General features: G+C 43.4%; 1 protein-coding gene across 9 annotated transcripts in view; it reads left to right on the top strand.

Annotated features, from left to right (window-relative positions):
- Positions 1 to 10,589: 10,589 nt before the first annotated feature.
- The window catches only part of NCAM1 (neural cell adhesion molecule 1), a 255,069-nt gene continuing 241,404 nt past the window's right edge, over positions 10,590 to 24,254 (top strand). For all 9 annotated transcript variants that reach the window (XM_039496751.1, XM_039496748.1, XM_039496749.1 and 6 more), the window contains exons 1-4: positions 10,590 to 10,743; positions 15,608 to 15,672; positions 17,167 to 18,844; positions 19,053 to 19,141. In XM_039496751.1, the coding sequence (XP_039352685.1) occupies positions 18,774 to 18,844; positions 19,053 to 19,141 (160 nt within the window). In that variant the 5' untranslated portion in view covers positions 10,590 to 10,743; positions 15,608 to 15,672; positions 17,167 to 18,773. The remainder of the gene's footprint in view (positions 10,744 to 15,607; positions 15,673 to 17,166; positions 18,845 to 19,052; positions 19,142 to 24,254) is intronic.

Below are 24,254 nucleotides of genomic sequence, written 5' to 3'. Positions count from 1 at the left end.
GATTTTTTCTAATGTTATTCTGATAAAGATGACCTGTCAATCTGCAAAACAAGGAGAACCACAGAGTCAGGCCCCAGCAGCATGGTACTGTGGTGTATTAAGGACTAGCTGGAACTGAAAGCTGTCATTATAAGCGGGGATGGTTCTGATCCTATGTGCAGGCAGGCAGCAGTTGTGCCTCTCTGCCTTAGGGAGCAGCCTGCTTTCTCTCTCTCTGGCTTTGGGTTCTCATATGTTATCATTCTGCATTCTAAGCAATAAAGTCATGTTACAGCAATAGTATTTATGCTTTTATCTAACTCCTGTGTGTGTATGCTGTGAATATAACAGGTACCACTGAGGGAATCCAGACTAGCCATGACCCATTCCTGATGCACATGCAATAGGGAGCAGCTTTCTAAAGAAGAGAAACCCCCTCTATGTACATTTTCACCCTCCAACTCTTCAGTCACCCAATGACCCCCTTTTCACATTGGATTTCATCCATATGCTACATGGCAAGTTTTCAATTTTCCTTTACAAACACCTCTTGTAACATACACTGCAACTCATTTCAAAGGTCTGAAGGGAACCAAAATTCATGTTATCCTTGGGTAAGCACTTTGCTCATGAACTGAAACATATGGTAATCAGGGTTAGCAGGCACTGAAGCTCACATTCACTTTGGCCTGGGTTCAAAACTTCACCAGTGATGAGTTCATAAAGGTGAGATTCCTTGTTCCAGTAGCCAGCACTTCCACTTTATACACTGAATCAAAACTAACAGAAGAGGAATATTTCACACCACTCACTTTTTAAATTGCTTCACTGGCTGATCTGAACTTGGTTTTGTCAGTCAAAAGGCTGCTCCTGTACAGCCTTTTAATAACTCATAGGCAATAGTTACAGCTTTCTTGTGCTTTGTCTGCAAGCAGCATGCAAATGATTATAACATCAAACCTAAGTGTGCTAGATTTGTTTCCTGGATGTTAGTGCCAGCAACTCACTGAAGTAAATTGCAAGGTGAGTGTTACTTGCAGACAGTAAAAGGTGAAATATCACTATTACAGAGAACTCTGATATAGGCCAATGTGTAAATATTTATGCTTTTTCTATGGAGGAATGTTTTGTAATAAGAGCACACACAAAGGAAAACAAATTAGTCAAAAGAAACCACATCTGAAATGTTAACACATGCACAAATTCAGACATGAAAGCCTCCTTTACTAGCAAAATCCAAGTTCCAATTCATGTCTGGAGGTTTGCCGTGCAGAAGAATCATTTTCCATTTTGCAGATGCTTCTGGATTATTAACAAGGAGGGAAATCTAATCCTTCCTATCTTGAATCTCAGCAACTTCATTTTCAGGCAAGTACAATATATTGTCATGCAAGAACAAGAAAAAAAATACCCTTACTGGAATGGTTGTTACAAAGAAGTCGAAGGAGTCTGATCCCACTAGCCATCTACCATTAAACATATAAATATTTAATAGTCATCGGTTATAGGACTTAAAGCTATTCTCATCCAGATGAGTTGTCTGGGGGTTGGAAGGTTAATATCTTGTTACCTAAACATTCAGGAGAGGATGCAACTTTGTCATCTGGTTCCTTTATGCTTGTCTTTTTCTTTAGCAATATCAAATATTCCCAGCATCAAAATAACACTAAAATATTGCAATAAATGCAGCATCGCTACCAGAAAATGTAATTACATCAGTTTATCTTGTAGTCCTGCATTTTAATGGGTTTTCTATTATCCATACCATACACGCATTGCGCCATGGATATATTCATAGTTGGCAATTTAACGGTTGCATCTGTCAGTGCATTATAGATCCAATCATGAATCCACTGATATCCTTGTTAAAACTCCCATTGGCTTAAAAGGCACAGGATTGGGCCCAGTCCAAGCAATGAAATCTCACTCCCTTATTAATTGCACTCTGAAAAGGAAATAGTTAGACAATGATGATCTAGTACCGCTCACCTTCGTATCTATGGCCATTTTATTCACAAGGAATTTGCACCCATAACTAAAGCCAGGACTTTAAAAAGTGCTCACAGCACCTAGCAGATGCCACTGAACAACCAGTCACTTCATTTAGGTCAGTGCTTAAAGTGAAACTGAGCACTGCCCAAAAGCACGTGCTTATCCCATGGCATGATCACTGGTTACTCATTTTGCTATAAGGATCTTTTCTCATGTGTTACTAACAGTGGGAGGGGAAGGTGCCTATTTAAGGATGCTCAGAATGGGTGTGAGGGTATGTCAGGCATTCCTGGGTGAGAGACAAAGTCCCTGTGGACAAAGGGAAACAGGAGCGTTTGCATCCGTCAGGATAGTGCATTCACAAATCAGGTCTACCCCTGAGCTTCTGACGTAGACAAAGCTCCTGTTGACTGTTGGCATCACATTAATAAATACACATGTATAGAGATTGTCCTGGAGAGTACTTGTTTGCACAAAATCAAAATGGGTTGTAGATATTTTTCAGCATCTCTGCAGCCTACATCTCTGCAGTCCTGGGCCCAATTTCTTTCTGCCTTGCCCCATGCTTATTTTGGAGAGACTGGAAGAAGTATGGCAGGGGCAGGAAAGAGGAGGAGGTTGCTGTGTTTTATTTCTCAGTACAAAACAAAGCTTTGCTAGTAACTCAGGATGTGGGTGGGTATTTTTGGTTGGGTGGGTTTTTGTTTTTCTTTCCCCAGCAATCCCTTTGAATCTCCAACAACTGTTCAGATGGACTCCAGCGGGACTTTGGCTGTTTGCAAACAGAGGGTGAAATTCACCCTATGCCAACGCAATGCATATGCACCATTTAACTCCCAGCTTCCAAGGAGAGTGTTGGTTGTCTGCATATGGGGTGAATGTCACCCTGAGGGAACAGGGCATAAAATATAGAAAAGAACCTCAGGGTTTAGCCCTTTGTGATCCCAGAAGGGGAAGGATCTCTTTCAAAACGTGACCGGCCTGTTTTCTTGTGTGCATGTGTTTCTTTGCACCACACACTCTGGCTAAACTAACAAACATGGAGCCAGTTCTGCATTCCCAAAACAGCATAAACTCTGGATAGTAACTCAGGATCCTAGTCTTGGTTTAAACCCACAGTGATCTGATAGAGAGAAACTCTATCAACACACACACGCATGCACACAGACTTACTAGCAAAGGTTGTTTCAAGAAAAAGGAAAAATCTTGCAGTTTCTCCAAAATAAGAAAGTCTGCTCCCCCCATGAGTCCCTGTCACTTATTAATATCACAAGCAAGGCAAGAGAGGGGGTGGATAACTGTTGGGTAAGGGCAGAGCAGAACCAGAGCTGTGGACTGCTTTCTACCCTGCAGAGGTACTGACAGACACCCACTCCCTCTGCTTTTTGTGCAAACCAAGGCTCCTAGCCACATGCCTAAGTATACATGAATGTGACACCAGTACACATGTGATAACAATGGGGATGGGCTGCCTGCCAAGCAAAGCAATTCCCAGTGAGTTTGCTCGATGGCTGCGACAGAACCCATCAGTCCTAGTGATCAATATCCTGCAGGTCAGTGGAACTGACCCATAGTACTCAGTGCAAAAGTCCACCTCATGGTATTTGGTTTGGCAGAACTCCATACCATAGAAGCCTAATGAATAGAAGGCACTATTAAGCACTGAAAGCCGCTGAGATGGAGCTGACCAGCCAGAGTGGATATCTGTGCCTATGCTCAATCAACTGGTTCCTTTTGCCCATGCTGTTGGTTTGCTATTGTATCAGGAAACAGCTTGCCCACCTCCTGCATCCTTCAACTGAGGCTCTCACTGTACTTTACAAGGCTTACGCCTCACTACACCCCGGGAAGTAGATAACTATCATAACTTTTTTCAAAAGGAGGCAAACTGAGACATAGCTCAGCCAGATTTTCAAGAATAGCCCTTAATGTTAAGTGTTTCCATTTTTTTTTAAAAGGTGCTTAACTCTTTTGGCTTGATTTTCTGAGGTGCAGAACAACTCACTGGGACACAGAGAACTTTTGCAACTTTTTAGCTCCAATGTGTCTCCACTCAGGAAGCCAAAATTACTGGTCATATTAGAAAAAAAATTGGCCTAAGTGATTCATCCACAGCTGTACACATCCGTGGCAGAGACAATGTAAAACTCAAGAGCCCTCACTCCACTTTGCTTTGCTCTTGCTACTCCATTGATATTGTTTTAGACTGCTAGGCAAGGCCTCTGAGAATCTGTTACAGATCTGGGGGATTTTTACTTGTACGTAATGCAGGCAGACCAGGGTTTGAGTAGTGAGAGAGGGAATTCATTGCAGGCTCAGCTTTAAACACTAATTTTCTCTCAGGGTTATTGCAGGAGATCTGGTTTAACCAAAAGGATACAATTTTGCAAAGTCTGTAGCTACTGCACTCCTACAGTGCAGGTTAGGAAGCTGCTAAACTCCCCAAACAAAATAAATAGGCTATACCTACTCAGCCATTTCCCTAGAACGTCATAGTGTGGCTTCTACTCAGTATAAACTACACCCCCCCCCTCACCCGCTCGCTCTCTCCTATCAAAGCACAGTCAGCCCCTTTTTCTGGGCTGATCCTAAATAGGTTCAGCTGCACCTAATTAGCTCCCAGCTGGGCCTACCTCCCTAAATTTCCACAGAATCCTGCCTGGGAATTAACCCTCTATCTGCTTTCTCTCCCATCTGCAAAAAGTATTTTGCAAACACACACATGTAAATATAAATAACTAGGTAAGTTCCTATTTATCAGATCCAGATGGGAGACAAAGGCTTAATTCCTGGGGGAATTATCAGGGGAACACTGGGCTTGACGAGCAGAACTTTAGCCCAGAAAGGATTTGGAATCATGGGATAAGAGGGTTCAGGAGACATGGCAAGAAGAGGTAGGAGGGGTGACAAGTAAAAGATGGGGCTGAAACTCCCAAGGAAGCACTCAGTCCTTCAAAATCACAGAGCAGCGTTTGCACAGTTGGCAGCATTAAAACAAAAATGTCGCCGTCTTGCCAAATAGTAGAAGAGAGGCATGATGTGTGATTAAAATAATTAGCCTTGGACAACATGAAATGAGTCCTTGACACAATCTGGGAAGGAAGCAAATGCTGGTCCATTATCAAAAGCCCCTAATGCTGTCTATCACTAAAGGAAGGCTGCCGATTCTCAGTGCTCAGTGTTTAAGAAATCCCATGGCTGTCACAGTCACGAACAAGGCAAAGACCCCAGAGACTAAATGGGGGCAAGGAACTATGTGTAGTCGTTCAAATGACCTAAAAATACAGGTTAAATCCTCTGACTGGCTGAAGAAGAGACTGGCTGTATCCACCGCAAGATACATTTCATAACAGGCAACAAATGAGGCAGGCAGTCACCGGCTGCCCTAAAACAACGCAGAGCATCTGCAGAAAGTCTGAGATACCTGGTGCACCAAGTGTAATAACCTCCCTCGTGGGCAGCGGGCAGGGAGGAAGCACAAGAGGAAATGGCAAAGGAAGCCTGGCAAGAAGATGTGACTGCAATATGCCGGGTGCATCTCAGCAGTGCCATAGCTAGCAAGGACAGCCGACCAAAGAAAAGGCTAGAATCCAAGTCTCCTGAGAGACGTTCTGGTCTTACGTGACTTTCTGCACATTTCAGGAATAGATAACAGACTGGAGTAGAAGTCAGCATCTTGCTTGGGTGCAAAGGCCCACATGCTGGTTACATCTCAGCATTCTCAGCAGCGGCCTCTTCCTGCAGTGATTCTGGACTGGAATAATTAACACCTCAATCAGGAGGGTGCCTCGACCCACTCAATGCTTGTAGCTGAAGGCTGATGTCAGGCTTCTTTCCCTTGACTTCCAAAATGCTCCGCAAAGGGCTTTAGCGTTGACTTTCCCGGGAGCTGCATCTTAAATTGTGCGTGCCGAGACAGACCCCCGCTTTGCCCTAGTGCCCAGGGCTATTCCATGTCATGTGCAGGATCACCGAGAGGGGAAGTTCTGGGAAGTAAGAGATGTGAAGCGGGAGGGGGATACCAGCAAGGCACATGCTAAAGTAAAGGTACAAAGAGCAGGCAAATGGAGAACTGAAATGGAACATAATGGTCACAGGAGAAGGTGAAGGCCTTCCAGCAATAATGATCCACCATCCAAGCAGATCTCACTCAAAACCAACAGCAAAATCCATGCCACTGTTATGATTGACTTTATATTATGTCTGTACTATTTTGGTCAAAAATAAGCCCACACTCCTGCAAACTCACCCATGGACAGACCCTTGCTGAGCCCCACTGACTTCCATGGAACCCCACACAGGCCCTGGACTCTGTCCACATGGATGGGCCTGCAGGTGCAAAGCATTTAACTGCAAGTCAGTTCGGGCAGAGACTTCATCTCTTTTGTGTGTTGCACAGTGCATAGCATGCTGCTGGCACTCAGTAACAGCTGGCATAGGCAGAAGTTGGTGATACTCAGGTGGAGTAGGCTGTCATGAGATGCCCTGACCAATCCACTGGCAAGACTAAGAGTAATTATATATTTATAGAGCCATTCATTCCAAAGGATTTCAAAATATTTTACACTAGGTAATATATAGGCATCACTTCAGACCTCTCATTGAAGTTCAGCTGCCTCAGGAGTGGAAGATGGCAGCTGTACAAGAGCGCATAGAAACACTGGGCTGAAGGTTAGGAGAGGCAGTAAAATAAATGCAGAATGGAACTACCCAGAGAGGAATTGGACCAGAATATAAAGCATAGACAGATGTCCGAATTCCTCCAAAACAAACTGCCTCACAAACATTAGGCATTAAATGGAATGAATTTAAAACAAATGCCAAGATTCATCAGAGAGTTCAACAGTCTCCTGTGTCCAGAGTCATCCAGAAAAGAAGTTGGAACTATCTGAGACATAAGTTAAGAATGAAGCCAGAGCATGTGCCATGGCAGGCATGGCATTGGGCAGCTGGAGGAACACGTAAAAAGGCCCCTCCCCCAGGAGAGAATCCTTCCGTTGAACAGTACTCAGAGAGGGAAAAGTGACAGGACTTAAGAACACTGAGGCCTTGCACAGAGCAGTCCAGAATAGACAGGCATGGTGGAAAGTTGTTCATGCCCTATGCAATGTTTGATGGCGTGGGAAGGTTCCAGATTTAGAACTTCCCCCTAGTCTTCTGCACCATATCTTGGGAATTTTAGAGCCTGATGCAAAGTCCATTGAAGTCAAAGGGAGACTTTACATTCACTTCAGGGGGTTTTGGAACAGCCCCTTAGTTGGCCAGCACCTCAGTGTTATGTCTTCTCCCGAAGCTGGATGTGTACATGTATTGAATTGTCAGTGGCCAGCAAAGCTCACGGGCTCACTGAATGTTACACTGTAATGGCAAAAAAGTCAAAGTCAGCCAGCTCTAGTAACCCCTTGTAGTCTATAGACAATTTACTGCACACTGTGCTCAGAGCTCCCAAGACTAACCCAGCACACCTCTCACCCAGGCAGAAAGAGCATAGAAATGCAACTGGAAGTAGTGCGGGAGTGCAGTTTCCTGGGATGCCAGGGTGCAATTTGGCCTGCAATAAATTATTTACTTTTCCAGGTGGGTCTGTTCCACTTTTTGCAGAGAAAGCAGGGAGAAAATCTTTTTAAAACTGGATTGTGTGGGATTGGCCGTAATCAAGCTGGCTCTCCCTGATCATCTTTAGAGGCACAGTCCAAAGTGTAATTTTATTTTCATTTCTCTTGTGGTTTTACTGGGTTTTATTTACTTTTCTGGAAGGTCCAACCACTTAGTCAAGATGTACCTTAATGAAATGCAAAAGACTATTTTCAGGTTTACAAGAGGCTCAAGTAATGAAAATGAGATGCCATTATCTTTTCTAAAGACAGCAAATTTGTTGTCTGAATTAAGAGCTGATTTCGATGATATATTGTATAATGGAATACATCACTAATGAAGTGCTAAATTACTAGAAACATTCCTGTTACTTATTAAACACTTTGGCTAATTAGAAGGGGAAAAAATTCACAAGTAGAAGCACACTGACGCAGCGCATAGGAGGTCAGGGCAGAAGGATTCAGCGGATGTGTTATTCAGCACAAGAGCTCAGCAAGTCAGCGCAGCTCAGGTGAAAGGAGCAGGGTTGCCTGATACCTACAGGAGACGAGGAGCAGCAGGGTCCTAATGCTTTTTTGTTACTTGTACCAGCTTTAAAATAAAATATTCCAATAGTACCCAGGAGCCTCGGGCATGGATCAGAGTCCCATTGTGCTAGGTGCTGTACATACAGAGAATAAAAAGTACTCTGGAAATACATCTGGAGAATTTTAAATTTCAGGAGTGCAGCTATGAAACCCAGGGCCTGATTATCCCTGTATCTGGCACCTTATGTGGTCATTTACACCTTTGCAAAGTGGATATAAAATGCCACGTTTCTGGTTTAGCTGCATATGATCTTCACTTTGCACAGGCACAAATGATTACACAAGGCTCAGGGCAACAGAAAATCAGGCCCCTTGTTTGCAGGGTTTGGGTGTATTCTGTCCCTTGTGCCATTTAGGCCTTGCTTACCCTTTTGATTTGCCACAGTTTCAACCATCAGTGGCCACTAGTGCAAACTACTGGAGTAGCAAGAGTAAAGCACAATAAATCGTGATTTGCACTAATGCCATTTACCCCGGTTTCATGCAGACGTAAGCTCCACGGCGCGCAAATAGCAGCTTTGCCTGCTTACACTAGGAATTGCACTTTGCAGGGACTCCAGTTGCTGGCTGTGTCTGGGGCACATCTACAGCATAGACAAGGCTTTCAGCAGGTTTCATTGTCCCTCCCCCCTCCAAAAAAAAGGTAGTGTACAAAATCATTCTGCTTTTGCTTTCATTTTTTTCAAAACATTGCACTGAGTGCAGGGAATGTTTCTAGCCTGTTAATCCATTGACAAGATCCTAACTTCTCTTTCAAAATAAGCTACCTTGGTGTGCTTTAGTGAATGCTATGAGCAATATGTCAAAGATGCCTTGTGGTGACATAAGTACATTGCTGGCAGTCTCATGCCCCATAGCATGCTCTGGGAGGCAGTGGCGGGAGGCGCATCTCACGCTACAATGGCAGGGCTGGCCTCACTACGTTCCCCTCCCTACAGTCACATGGACTTCAGATGCTTTTGTTCCGAAGAAACAAAGAAGCTTCCCACCCCCACCCCCCATGGCACGTATATTAAGATCCATGCTCTGAGCTCGGAATGCGTGCTCTGCAGAACAGAACATCCAGTACTAGTTGCTTCAAGTGCCCACATTGCTATTCATGGTGCATTCTGTTTTATTTAACTTCCTATAATAGACTGAATGCAGGAAACAAATGCCACAGCTAGACCACTGGAAGGGCTCAGTCTTCTCCCGACCCGAATGTCATAGGTTCAATGAGGAGTTTACATGGTTCAGCCACTGAAGCACTGAATGCTACTGGCAACATCCTAGATGTGCAGTGAGACAAGCAAGCAGCCCGCACAGCCATCTCCTTCCTTCAGCAAACTGGGAACGGATGATATTTTAGACAGCTTTGAGATCAAGCTGCATTTCATGTGAGCAGTAGGATCTAACTACTCTGCTGTCCAAAGTGCACCAGCCTGTGCTGTAATCCTGTCAGATCTCACAAACTAAGCAGGGGCCAGGTGAAGACAGTATTTGAATGGGAGAGCTCCAAGGAAGAACTGGGGCAAGGCAGGGTATTAGCAATCCAGGAAATGACACATTTGGCCTCTGAGTGTGGATTGAATCAGTGGTGCTAGGAGGTGCTGTCTTTGGGATGAGATACGAAATGTGGGTGCTGACTTTAATGAACAGGTGATGATTAAAGATCCCATCATATTTATCACAAGAGCTAGGGTATTAATTCAGTATCCTGGCCAGATCCCAAGCCAGGTAATTACATTCTACCTCCCTAACTTCCCTCTGCAGAAACTGTCAGCTGGATGCAGTATTCTCCAGTTCCTGTCTTAAACTGCAGTGTAGCATTGCATTCCACCCCAGAGAGGACCAGTGGGATCCCATATCTCTTTACTATTTCTTCTCTTTCCTTGTTTATGAACATACTTTTGTTTTCCAATTACATCTTTGTCTGACAATTAGTATTTAATATATTTATGGAATCATCCTTCCACCTCTTTCTGGAATTAAAAATAATAGAAATAAAGTTGCATTTGCACTAGGGATGGGACAAACCCTAGGGGTTAAATCTGAAGGTGATCAAATTCAAATCCCCAGAGCCAGATTTGCCCTCATAGTTTTGTTTCCAAGTCAAACCCAAAAGTGGAAGGGACATATTTTCCAGTTCTGATTTGGATGCTGATCTTTTGCCATTCCAGATTATGGAAACCACATGAAAACAGTTTATGAGATTTCAGCATCTTTGAATCCAAACCTGAACTCCCAACTCCAGCCTTTAACTACCCTCATCTAGATCTGAATGCTGTGGGCCAGACTCTCCATTCCCCTGCACTTTGTGCTATTATTTACACCACAGGGTAGCTGCTCCCCGGGAGTAGACCAGGCCTAAGGCCCTTGGGTTAGAGTGGGTGGGCCCAGTTGAACCATTAAAGGGGGCAGGGCTATACCAGAGGTTATAAAGACCTCTCAGTGGGAAGGAAGGGGAGGAGTGATTGGGGTAAACTGTGTCTGTGCAGAGCAGAGGTAACCTGTGTGCTGGGGCTAAGTGCCTAGGAAGGTTACCCTGGATTTGCTGTTCTTGAAAATTAACTGAGGTAGCAGTGAACAGGGCTGGTTGAATGAGGACTGGGTGAGCTGAGGAACTGCTTGTGTTTGTTTTACTTATGTTTGGACAATAAACCTATTTAAAGGTGGGGCAGTGTGTGGGGGGAAGCTAGAGAGAAGCCCTGCTCGGGGACAGTGTGTAATGTGCTTCCTAAGCCAGAATGAGAACTTTTTACAGGCACTTTGTAGTGGAATAAATGTCTTCATAAAGGGCAGAGCAATAGTGGCTCAGGCTGTGTCTCTTAGCCTGTCTCTAGCTCTGGTTGCTTATGTAGTCTGGTGGTGTTGGGGAAATTTGGGGAAGAAATGGCCTATGATTTTGATCAATACCTGGTATCACAACAGCTGATGAGTGCCCCTTGTAACTTTATAAATAGACAAGGAGGCAAGGAGGGGTCTGTATTCACATATAATAACCAGTTTGGGGGGATTATTGCTCAAATATCACCTTTCATAAGTGTGAAAATCTCAGCCAGTCCTGAGTCTTGTTATAAACTTGAGCCTCAGCCCAGTTTCACTAAAGACTGTAAACCATTTAAATAGACCTGGGGCCAAGGCTTATGGTGGTGTCTCAGAAAACCTATGAAATTGAAGATCTAGCCTAGTTTTCATGTGAAACTCATTCAAAGTCAAAAACTCCAGGGGCAAACACCCCATGAATTGTTAAATGAAGAAAACTTTCCTGTGAAAAAGGAAATGGCTGAGTTCCTCACAGCCTGATTTATTAAACACCTGTAAAAACATGACCATGGTTGATGATTGTCATACAAACCCTAGCTCACAAGGAAGATGGGGTTTCTTATTCTGGAGTATTTAAATCCCATTTTTTATTAAACCCCTTCCCCTCACCCCCCCCCCCCAATAATCTTTGGATGATAGGAAAAATCTCCTGTTCAAGTGATCTAATTAGTAACTCTGTCACTTGGCTAATTGTAAATTTAGATACTCTCCAAATCTTTAAACAGCATTCAAATGTCAAGTTATGTTCAGTTCACCAAATTTAAATATTTGGGTTCACTTCAAGACTTCTTAATGCTAAACTAGTCTTAAATATTATTATTGCTGTGAGGTAGTATCTAGAAGTTCCAATCAGGGCTTGATTGTGCTAGACATTGTGCAAACATATAACCAACAGCTGACTCCAACCCCAAAGAGTTTATAGTGTAAGTATATGACAAGAACAGGTGAATACAATAAGACAAAGACATGCTTGAGTAGTATAATTGTGGTCACAGCACACCTGCTACCTACCCATTAACTCTTGATTTCCTAGTAAACATTGATTTATATCATCCCCTTAATATTGCTTAACAGAGTTTATTGTAGCTTAATACTCTCAGGGAAGACATGGGGAAGCAGAATGTAAACAGCTGAAGACTTAGGTACTCTATCAATCTTTTAGCAACATCTTTCCAAAAATAATGTTTAGGGGACGTGTTAACTTTGAGGTGGAAATATTCTTATCTTCTATGAGTTACTATTTACTGAGGTTTTAATAAATGTTAGTCGCTCAGGCGCTATGAGCCTCTTGCACAGACAGAAAGTAAAGCTTACCTTGAAGCAAAAGTCTGTTTATCTTGTGCTGTTCATCCTCAACAGATTTGTTGAAAACACTGAGTAAGAGTTTCTGCATGATCAACTTTAATTTCATCATGGGAGTTAATGTCACTTGTGATGAGGACTGTAGCACAGAGGTCACCTGTAAATTGAGTGCAAGGAGTCTTTGGTGTGAAATACACAAATACCAAGAGGTGGGCTACATGCAAAGGATTTATTCGGTAGGCTAGCAGTGTGGTTTTAGTCTTGTTTGCAGGTTGAAGAGCTTTGAGCTGGAAACAGACCATCGGGCTGCAGAAATGAGTGAGACTCTTCTGACTGTGTTTCTTTTATTTGATCCATTTGTCTTGTGGTTCATGTGGGAAGTGTAACTAGGGAGACTTTGTTCCAGTTATAAGACCGTTCTTTATCTCTTTTGCATTGCAGTGCATTACATTGTATCTTTTCATGCTATTTGATAATTCGTTGGGACAGGGAGACCATTATTTGATTCAATTTACTTCTGGTATTTATTAGTAATCTTTGAATTTATATAGCACTTCGCTTTCAAGAATCTTAAAGCTTTATTAAAAAGTTAGGTGTCAGGACAGGTTACCTGTTACAGGTATAGAATGACTATGCTAACACCTAGTTTAGTGGTAAGCCTCTGTGCATGTCCAATGTGAACTATGGTTCCAGGAACCAGAGCAGACTTGGACTGAGTTGGATGACAGTGAAGTTATTACAATTGCTATGCTTTTTCTCCTAATAAACCTACCTCCTAAGTGCTCAACCAACTCCTACACCAAGCAGGCATTGTCCACCTCTCTGCTGAGTGGTAGCAGAATCTGGAGCCTTACAGGTTGAGGAGAAATCAGTGACATGGAGTCTGGGTATCCTCTTAATGACAATTGTTTTTGTTTACACACTACATACCAGACCTTGAACAGAGGTGGTCACAAACAGTACATAGATAACTTCAGACATCTCAGCCCACCCACTCAAGACTGATTACCAGGAATTAATTCTGCCTCAAGAATTCTCTTTAGCTAGATTGATGAAGGTAGAGTAACCTCTCTTGGTGTTTGCAACATCTTCCCAATGTAATTACATCAAAATTATCAAACAATAGAGCGTTTCTTCAAAGATTCAAACCCTAGGAAAAATTCTTAAGACTATATGTAACCTCACCATCTGGTAGCTCCAGCCATAACACTATTATGTTTCTGATCCAATCCCCACAAGTCAATGGGGCCCTTTCCATTGAATAAAAGGGCGCAGAATCAGCCCTTACTCATTTACAGATGGGCATATTGAGGAAGAAAAAGGTGAAGTGACCTCTGCCAAATCACAGTGAATCAATAGCAAAAACAGAACCCAGGTCTCCTGAATCCCATTGCTGTGCTCGAACTACAAGCATCAAATTCTGCTTTCTCTGGTAACATGTAAACTAGGTTTTTAACAACATATGCCTTGTGTGGTCGTGGCGCAGTGCTGGGAGAGAGCTCTCCCAGCGCTCTTAAAAAAACCCACCTCAACAAGGGACGTAGCTCCCGGCACTGTTTACACTGGTGCTTTACAGCGCTGCAACTTGCTGCACTTGGGGGGTGTTTTTTCACACCCCTGAGCGAGAAAGTTGCAGCGCTGTTAATTGCCAGTGTAGACAAGCCCCTAGTTGTTAGCTGGCAGAGCTTTGCAGCTGAACAAAAGACTAAACCCTTTCTAGAGAGCCCAGAGAAATGTGTCTTAGAGGGGGACCCAGAGGAGGAAACTGGGGAAGGAATAGTGGGGGTACAGAAATGTCTCCTCACTGGTCACTTAGGAGAGGATGCCCAGGAGAGAATGGCTGAGTCAGCATCTGTGCACCCAGGCACTCAGCCTGTGACCCAGGTTTTGAGAAGGAACTGTGTAACTGACCTCCTGGAGGGGGCAGTCATATAGCTGACTTCTCAGGGACAGACAAAGGGGTGGCAGAGGGTACCCCAATCCAGGTCCCAGTTTTCAGGATGCTATTTCTGAAAAGTTTTGGAAGGTAACTGTGTCCCTTTACATCAAGATGCAGCTCCAATACCTGTGATAACAGAGGAGTTGGGACCAGGAAATTGCCAGGTGGTAGTTTGTAAGAATACAAATGGCCCAACTGACAAAGATGGGGGTGTCGTCCCCCAGGCTGGTGGGACACAGAAAACAGTTATGGGAAAAGGTGCATCTGACCAAAGGGTAAACACACCTAGCCCAGATCACAGCCCTCTAGGGGCAGGGAAGGACTCGGTGCTGAGAGGGGGAAGTGCAGGGTAACCCCGAAGGGGGAGCTGGATTTTCTGCATATGTACAGCCCTGGGGTTGGGAGACCACTCTCCAAAGGGCCAGCCAATGTGCGGGATCCCCCTGAACTCTTATCTTGCTAGAACCTGAGATCAAAATGCCAGAAGCATGATTAAATTAAGAGCCCACACAGGAGGGAACACTGGAGGAAAAGAAAAGCCAGTGACTGATCACATGGGAGAGAGCCAAAGGACACCATGGGTAATGAAGAAACTAACCTCAAACCAGAATATCTGAACAGAGGGCGCGGTATCATAAAATACTTGTACACACACATCTAAGAGAAAATGTTGGTATTAATGTTAAGTTTTGGGTTAAGAATGTTGTCACTGTTAAACCTTATGATAATGCTGTATTCCAATTAGTACCTGTAAACAGGGTTTAAAGCTTTTCACAGCAGAGAAACCATGAAAAAACCTGGTGTGCTGTGTGTGAATGGGAAACTGAGGCATGCTGCCTCATGGCCTTAATGGCTGGATGCCAAGAGACCTTCCTTTGAGATAGTCAGTGACTAACCCTCTTGCAGTAAACTAAGGGGGGAGGTGTGACATTCTATACCTTGGGGGAGCGTGCTGTAACCCCTGTATTCCTTATTTTCATATAATCGTGATCTTCCCTTACAAGGGCATACTTTATATGTATCCGGGGAAAGGTTATGGTCTGCTGAAAGTCATTTCTCTATCCATATATGTATATCATTAATGCATATGAAGTTATCAGAATGTAGTATGGTTGTCACTAAAACATGCTGTAAGTTGGGGGAAGCAGCCAGATATTAGGTCCCCAGAGGCAACAGCAAGGATAGTGTCGTTCAGCCCATCAACAGCCATTGACAGCAAGGGAGCTACAATGTGATGACTCACTTGCATGAGGTCACACCAGGGGAATTGCTCAACTTTGCTTGGAGAGACTCAGAAATGCTCACCTGATGTGGGGAGGGGAGGCGGCAAAGCCAGGAGGGAAGAAAGGACATGATAAAAGGGAGAGACGTTTGCCATGCTCACTCTCTCTTCCACCTACATCTACAGACACCACCAAGCGACTGAAGCGCTGACCAAAGGGGAGAGCCTGGCTGAAGAGCAGTCATTCCATGGTGAGAAGCATCTAAGTTTGTAAGGACATTGAAAGTGTTAAGATCAGCTTAGAATGTGTTTTGCTTTTATTTCATTTGACCCAATCTGACTTGTTATGCTTAGATTTTAAGTGATTATAAGTCAGTCTTCATAGTTAATAAATCTGTTTGCTTATTCTACCTGAAGCAGTGTGTTTGGTTTGACGTGTGTCAAGGACACCCCTTGGGAGAGCAAGCCTGGTACATCAATTTCTTTGTTAAATTGACGAACGTATATAAGCTTGCAGCGTCCAGCGGGCATAACTGGGCACTGCAAGACGGAGGTTCCTAGGGTTGTGTCTGGGACTAGTGTCATTCACTTGCAAGTAACTGGGAGCAGCTGACATGCCAAAGGCTGTGTGTTCTCACAGCAGAGCAGGGTAAGGCTGGCTCCCAGAGTCAAGAATTGGAGAGGCCTAGCAGATCATCGGTCTAGATAACTCCAGAAGGGAATGTCACACTAACCTCCTCCTACTATGAGAGCTCTGACTTTGTATTTCCTATAATGGCTCCTGTGGATGTGTGCAGAGGGTTGGGGCTTGTTTTCTTGCTTGGGCTTAGCTGTACTGTGATAAAGAAGCTGCAAGTGGCCTGATATTAGAGAAAAGTGTCCAAGTAATCGACACCCTCTTTCCAGCTACATTGTTTATCTGTGGCTGCCTACACTTACCAGCTAGGGGTGTGATTCCGCTGCTCATCTAAACGTGATCACGCTAGCTCGAGTAATAGCAGTGTAGCCACACGGCTAGCCACTGCGGAGGCACAGCTGTGCTGTGCCAAGCGTGTGCCCATCAGTTTGTGGGTTTGCACTCAGCATGGCTCAGCCAGGCCTCAGCTACACTACTACTTACTAAGCTAAATCAATGAGAGCTAGCATGAGCAGGGGACTCGCACCCCTAGTTTGTAGCCTAGACAGTCTGTATTCCAGTAGCACACGTGGGCTTTTATGGCATTATTCCCCATTGTGCTAGGTGCTCAAGGAATGCACAGTATGTCTCAATGAGCATACGGTGTAAATAGGCTAGACAGGAAGGAAGTACTGTTGTGATCTCTATCTGTAAAATGGGGAAACTGAGGCACAGAGATGCCGTTACTTGCCTATGGTCACACAGGGAGTCAGGCAAAGCCAGGATCTAAACCTGGCTCTTCTGAGTCCTAATCTAGAGCATTAACCAAAATCTAGCTACTGAGATAGCATCCAGTTTCTCTAAGTGCCATTTCTTTTGACTGGGGGTGGGGGAGGCATCAAATGAGAAGGCTGCTGGAAAAAAAAATTTCAGTGAATGCTGAGTCTCTGGATAACAAATCAAAAATAATTCAGGGACTTTCTTTCGGGGGAACCCACCCTATACCTTTTAACTACAATGTCAGCTTGACAAAAGCGAAGTCATACTTTGCACCTTGGTATGTTAGATGACTTTTTTAATGGGTGGGGAAACATTTGTCTGTCTCTAAAGTTTCCTTTTCTCCCCTCAGGTTAGTAGTGACCGCTAATGAGAAGCCTTTGAGAAGTGGTCTGATTGCCTCAGTCCAGTTCCACCACCTTGACATCTGGGCCATCGTTGCTGATCTCCCCAGCAGGACCACCGACGGAACGGGTCATTGACAAGAAACAAAATGGATGTCTAAAGATGGTGCCCACCCAGAAAGAAGTGGTGCACGTCTCTGAGGCATGATTCCGAAGGTGAACTCCCAATGATGCTGCAGCCCAAGCTGTACATGCCTCTGTGGATAATCATAGAGGACTTCAGTCTGTTGGGATTTCACTCCAGCCCCTTGAGGGGCTGCGGGGACACAGACTTTCCTTCTGTCTCAGAATATGAGCAGTGTAAAAGTGTCAATGAAAAAGTAATACAGCCCAGGCCGTCACATTGTCCCAGTGCAACTGCACTGTCCCGCTGAGCCATAGACTGATGTATTTTCCTGCAGCCCAAAAAGAAGGAACCTCCTGTAGGTCCAGTGATACTGTGGTCTGTTACTCCTTCCCTTATCAGCAACAGCTTGTGCACTAGCAGTAAGTGCTTCTATGTAAGCCATGCAGGATTTTAAATCCATTTTGCATCTGATTGTAGCCAAGATTGTTGGCTATAGCTACGGCCAAAAATGTTACATTCCTTGGCTTCTCTGTGACCTGTTTACTGTCAACTACATTAAATTAATGAGCAACTCTAGTGGGAAGACAGAATGGAGAGACTGGGATGAGAATCAGCAGGGCCCTCTCCAGCTCTGTAGGGCAAGTGCAGAAACTGTGGCAAGAGCCTGTCTACAGCTTGATAACAAGTGTGGTGCGGCAGAGGCTGTAGTCTTGAAAAACAGCTGATGCCAAGGAATACAACATATCATGTTACACCAGAGCTCTACACAAAGTGGCAAGAGACATTGGCCGATTGAAGTTATTCTCCTGACGAGAGAGGCTACAGCATCCTGGAGCTCAGCTGCCAATCAAAAAAGATTTATGGGCTATATTGTGACAAAAGCCAGTTGATCTGGAATTCATGAGGTCTGGGGTGAAGGGAGAAATTTGCCTTTTTTTAGGTCTGCTTATTGATGGGTTTTGTCTCTCTGGATTTTCTCTTGAGGACAGCGTAGCCAGAATAATGCTGTGAACTATTCCAAATGTACTATAGACACGGGGGAGAATTCAATATGGAAGACATATAGCTCAAATAAGCAACACATGTTCCTGTGGAATAGGCATGTTTCATATGTAATGCTATAAATAAAACAATTCTGTTTCCCCTGCTGAATGTTCTGACTCTCCGCAGCAAAAACAGGAGCTGCTGCTTGAAACAGACCCGCCATGTTGCTTAGCAATGCACGTGGGGAAGGCTCAACTTTTCACCTTCACATTGCTTTTCAGCCCAGACCGGTAAATTGAAGCCCTTTGTGCTCTTGTCTAATGTCTCAGGAAATAAGGAAGGCCCATTCGGATTGTAAGTTGTCTTTTGCTTGTATTCAAAGCAAAAGGATCACGGCAGAAACAGAGAAATGTGTGAGAGCATGAGGGGCTGTAAGTGAAATCCGGGTCCAATTAAAGTCAGCAGGAGTTGCCCTATTGATGTGAATGGGCCAAAGGTACGTCCATGATGTACGAAGTATGCTCCAGGCCCTCTCCTGAAGGGTGGAACAGAGGCAGCTTGGCTTTTTCCTTTGGGTGAGGCATTTTGTCCTGCAGTTATTCAGCAAATTTCCGCATCTGGTAATATTTGGGTAGCTGTGACATGTGGGCAAGCCAAAGAGAGCCAGAAAAGTAGAGACTCTAACGATGAGCAAAGCCTGAGACAAAACTGAAGTAGCTTGCATAGTACTGGCTATCACAGTAAGCCTATCAGAAAGTAATTTGGTTCCTGATTCCCTTCCAGGCTGGAGGCACCTGTCACATACTGGTGGGATATCTCATCGTACACTGAAATCTGCAGAAGGAGTTTGTATCTAATCAACCTGATACAAGGTACCCAGCTTTTGAAAGGTTCTCTGCACAATGATTGTTGCATACTATGCTGGATGGTCTGTAGTACCTATTGTGAGTGCAATCAAGAAAGGGTAGCAAGGAGATGCATTTAGTTTTGAACGACCTTATTTTTCTTGGACTTAAGCCAGTGATTCCTAACCTTTTTGGGCAACTGCATAAGTTTAAGGTACAGATTTGAAACTCAGATGCATGCATTGCTTTACGTATGCAAATATCCAAGTTTGGATATCCATTGTTTGCATGCACATGAATAATTTGCATGCCTAATTTAAGTAAAGGCAATTACAAACACCTATGTTTAAAAATCTGTACCACAGACTTATCTGTATTTGTGCTCTCCCATTTCACTGGGTGGGTTGTAACCTGCCAGGCAGATCGGCTGTTGCCCCAGTCAGAATACTGGGGCCTGGGCAGTTTGAGTTCCTGGCCAAGTGCAAGGATTTTTATAACCTTTCTAGTGGGTTTATAAAGTAAATGAGGCAAAGAGTTCTGTGGCACCTTATAGACGAACAGATGTATTGGAGCATGAGCATGCGACGAAGTGGGCATTCACCCACGAAAGCTCATGCTCCAATACGTCTGTTAGTCTATAAGGTGCCACAGAACTCTTAGTCTGGATCTGTAAAAGCGGCAAACAAGGCTACCCCTCTGATACTAAAGTAAATGACAAACTCGAGTACATGGCACACCCAGACATATTTAATTACTAACTCTGTGAACATATCTGACTCTCATCATAATTCTTTGAAAGAAATGCATTGCAGATATTGATTGCTAACTTAATCATGAGCCACTTCCTCCTGTGAGATGACACTTACACCTGTGAAATTCAGGATGGCCTAGTTGCAGATTAAAGAAAAATAGGCGATGTGCTTTGCAGGATGGGAGTGGTGGCTTCATTTGGAGAATGTCTCCTTATTCCATAGTCTAGCACTGGCTTTCTCTTAAAGGAGAAAGTCTCCACTTTCTAGTATGGAAGTGAAGTACTAGAGGGATGGGGAATCCAAAAAATCCACAGACAAGATCAAGTTGCCATGATTTAAACACTTTTTAACACTCTTGTAGAGTTGAACAAACTGTATTTAGCTTTGGCATGAAGTCTTACATTTAATACATTTTTAATACAATTTGACCTAGGACTGGCAATAGGGAAACTTCATTATGTGGTTGCTTTATATTCAGGAGGTTATTTCTGCAAATAAATATGTAATGTAGTTCTATTACTCATACAGTGTTTCACACATCTGTTTTATGTTTCACTAATGGCACAACGAGTGAAACCATCATCTCTCCTGCTTCTCTGTATTAATTCAACATGTAAGGAAAAAAGGGGATGATTGTCTTCCATCTCACAGATCACGGTCAGGGAAATCGACTCCTTTGTTTATAGTTCATGCAAATGATGCCAAAAACACAAATCATAGAACTTGAATATGGCGATCCAATGCACAATGTCATTTAAGAGCAAATACCACTCTTTAATCCACAGAGGAGCAGTTCAGAACACATTAGGCACTAATTTAACCTAATCCCTGCAGCAAAAAGTCACCGTGCCGAGCCAACGGGGATAGGGAAGTGTAATGGGAGTGAGAAACTGCCAAGATGACATTCATTCATGAGATCATGAGGCTGCACGAGTCGCTTTCATCCTCTGCATTACCAGAGCTACTGTACTAAAGCCATGTTATAAAATGGATTTTAAAGTTTACTTTCAAAAAGGAAAAGCTCTCTGGAATAGAGTGAAAGGTTGGCCTTACAGCTAAGGCACTAGGGACTGGGACACAGGCGATCAGTCTTCAGTTCCCAGGTCTGCCATAACTATCCTGTGTGGAAGCATCAGGTAATAAGTCACTAAATCTCAGTTCCTGACTGCTAAAATGGAGTTAACAGTACTTTTGTCTTGTTTAGTTAACTCTTCTGGGCAGGCACTGCCTCTTCTTATGAAATTGTAAGTTTTTTAGCATGAGCCCCCTACCATAGCACAAAAAATACTTTGGGATATTCTCTATTTCCATGCATCGTTGTTACTATTATTATTTATCTATAATCACTGCAATGACATGCAATCACTTGTCCACCAACAGCATTAACGGAGTGTAGTGAAATCTCCTACACAAAAATGTTGTATTACTTCAACTGTAATGAAATTTTTATCCCCTTAATGAGATTTATCAAAATTTATCTTACATGTCCCCTGATGTCTGAACAATATTAACAGAGCATACCAGTTTCTGATTTGGGAAACATTAATTTTTTATCTTAAAACAAAACAAACCCTGTAATTATAACTTGATGAGAACCCCAGACAAACAGCACACTCGATGTATTCCTCATATAGATCAGAGCTGGATTTAGACAGCAGGTCAGCTTGCAGTCAGGTCCAAGGCTGTTGCACATCGCTTGGATGGGCTATTTTAAATAGATATGGCTTGATGCAAGGGTGAAGTTTAGCAAGGAAAGAATATATATCCTGGTGATATTTCCATAAGCGAGTGATCCTATGAGCATCTCCTTATCTTCTTTTTTTGAATGGGTGAGTCATAAAGTGGCACTTCTATTCCAGTTGTAGGAAAAGTACAACTTTTGTTTAATGACTTCAGACTTCAGGAAAGTCTCAACAAAATAAGTCTACCTCCCTTTGTTAGGACAACACAATTACTTTAACTTTCTGTCGTGCCCTTTCATGAAAATATTTAAAAGTACTTAACATGAGTTAATGAAGATTTACAGGCACCCTATTATCATTTCCATTTGACATCTGGGGACACTAAGGCACAGAGGTTAAGTGATGTGGTGAATCAGTGGCAGAGTTGGGATAAAACTAAAAAATATACTCAGTCCTCTGCTCTTTAGGTCAATCTCAGCTGGGTTTTTTTCTGAAAAGGTTACAGTATAAGTTGCCCCAGAAATGTTAAGAGGCGAGTAAGACTTCTATAATGGCTAAAAGGTGGGGGGGAGGGATTGTTTGTTTTTTTTAAGTCAGTTTTAAAATAGCCACTTCCCCTGTCCCCAACTATCTGCACCTGAGGCTGAATTGAGGTTTTTCATCTTAAAATAATAATTTGCTGCTGAGCTGAGGCCTTGGGCTCCAAGTTTCAGCTGTGAGCAAATGTTTACAGACAAGTTATAAAGCCCTGAAAACAAAAGGCTTGAGTGGAAAGGAGAATTGTATTGACTATAACTGAACTCATCTTTCCTGATCACCCTTTTTGAAGCCAGCTCTGCACAGGCTAACAGCACTCTGCCAAGAGCAATATTTCTTCAGTTGTTCTACCTGACCAGAATCATGAAGTCTTTTAAGAGTGTATTGAGCATTATTGACTCTTCCATCTGTTCTTTTCCACAATGGACCCCACTTCTCTTCAGAAGGAGCTACTGCCGTGCAGATGGTACACATCTGCAAAAGAATTACATCATATGACATCATCTGGTATTGCACATGTTATTACTACAGGCAGTGAGCTATCTGTTTCTTAACAACCTCATTAAGGTGAAAATCACCCCGTGCAGACAGCCAGCACAGGTCCAAGGCACCACTTAAGCCTTATTTTGAGTCCTATCTTGCCCTCTGTCCACAGATGATTATTAAAGAAGAGTCCTCTGTTTCTAGAAGGGTGGTGGATGCCTGCTACCTGTCTCTAGATTTCTAATGTAGCTAACCCGTAGTATTTAGTTGCCTTTTAGGCTAACAGATTGTTTCAAGTATATTAAAACCTATATAGTGTTGAACAGTTGCTATGTTTCGCTCCACAAATGGCTGCACTTCTTTAGCAGGTAATATCCTTTCCTATAGTTTCTGTGCTAGCACAGTGTTCAGGTGCTATGCAAGAGCTAGGTAGAAATAAAACAAATCAAGGAGAATGGTGGGGGCTTCCCTAGAGAAGCTAAAGACCCTTTCTCTCCCAGGAAGGATGGAGGGGATTTTGAGAATGAAGCCTCTTAGTGCTAAGTCATGTAAGGAAAAATCCCCACTAAGCAGGGGTCCTTTGAGGTTACAGTGCAGAGGGGAAGCTAGTTAGATGGAACTCCTCCAGAGACTTAAATACTCTCTCAATGACACACTCCTGTAGCAATGTGAATATTATCTGCAAGGCGGATGCTGTCTTTTTAATATGATGCTCCGCAGTCCCTCCCCACCACCACATTTCCATAATTCATATTATTCGCTTGCGCTTTCATTTTCCTCATCTAATGAATGCCGAGGTCCTTGCTCTTTATTTATTAGCGTGCCCTCGCCTTCACTGTCTACACTGTTCTTTTATTTGGATTGTTATGCCTACCTGCTTGTGTGTACCTTCTCCCCCTCCCCCCATAAATGTGCAGGCTGACCTTTGCTACAGTGGATTGGAGGATGCAGGGAACTCTTATCTAGTAGGGGGTTTGGTTGTAATTGTGGTGGGGGGCCCTAATCAGGAGACTCATGAAATTGGTTGGAAAGGTCACCTGCCTTGTCTAACTCATCATAAACTCCTGCGCTGCCTTCAATGACTTTTATTTAGCAACACAACACAACACAGTTCCTGGCCTTCATTTTTTAACAATAAATCAGAAAGCACCATTTCTTCATGCTGTTTCAGCCCCTGGCTTTGTTTGCTCTCGTAAAAAACCTCTGATCTTTACTTCTGAGTAACACGTGAGATCATTAAGCACCTCCCAAAACCACAGGTTTCCAGAGCATGTCAAGGAAAAATAAAATCCTTTCTCTTTTATACCTGCAGTGCATTGGCAAAGCTGCCACAGAACCAACTGGGCTGATTATCTCCCTCTAATAGCATCTACACTAAATAATTCTGTATTAGGAGGATGAAAAAAATGTTTTCTGATAATTATAGTGTAACCAAGTCAGCTGCCTCCTGTGCTCCCCTTGTGACCTAGGGTCATGCTATAGGCATCCGGCCTCAGTTTCCCCTCTTGAGCTGGTCAAATAAAACTCACTTTAGAATTTTCTTGGTCAGAAAAATACCGCTCCTTGCAGACTGGGTTTATAAATATATTTTTAAAAAATCAAAACAAAGTCCATTTATACGTTCTCCTAGTCCAAGGTGTCTCTTCCTTCTTGGGGCCTTTGCAGTCCCTCCCCTGCTTGTCTAGG

The sequence above is a fragment of the Mauremys reevesii genome, linkage group 12 (genome assembly GCF_016161935.1).
Source record: "Mauremys reevesii isolate NIE-2019 linkage group 12, ASM1616193v1, whole genome shotgun sequence".
In the NCBI taxonomy this organism is placed as follows: Eukaryota; Metazoa; Chordata; order Testudines; family Geoemydidae; genus Mauremys; species Mauremys reevesii.
The sequence above is the reverse complement of the archived record's forward strand: the minus strand, read 5'-3'. Positions and strand labels throughout refer to the sequence as shown.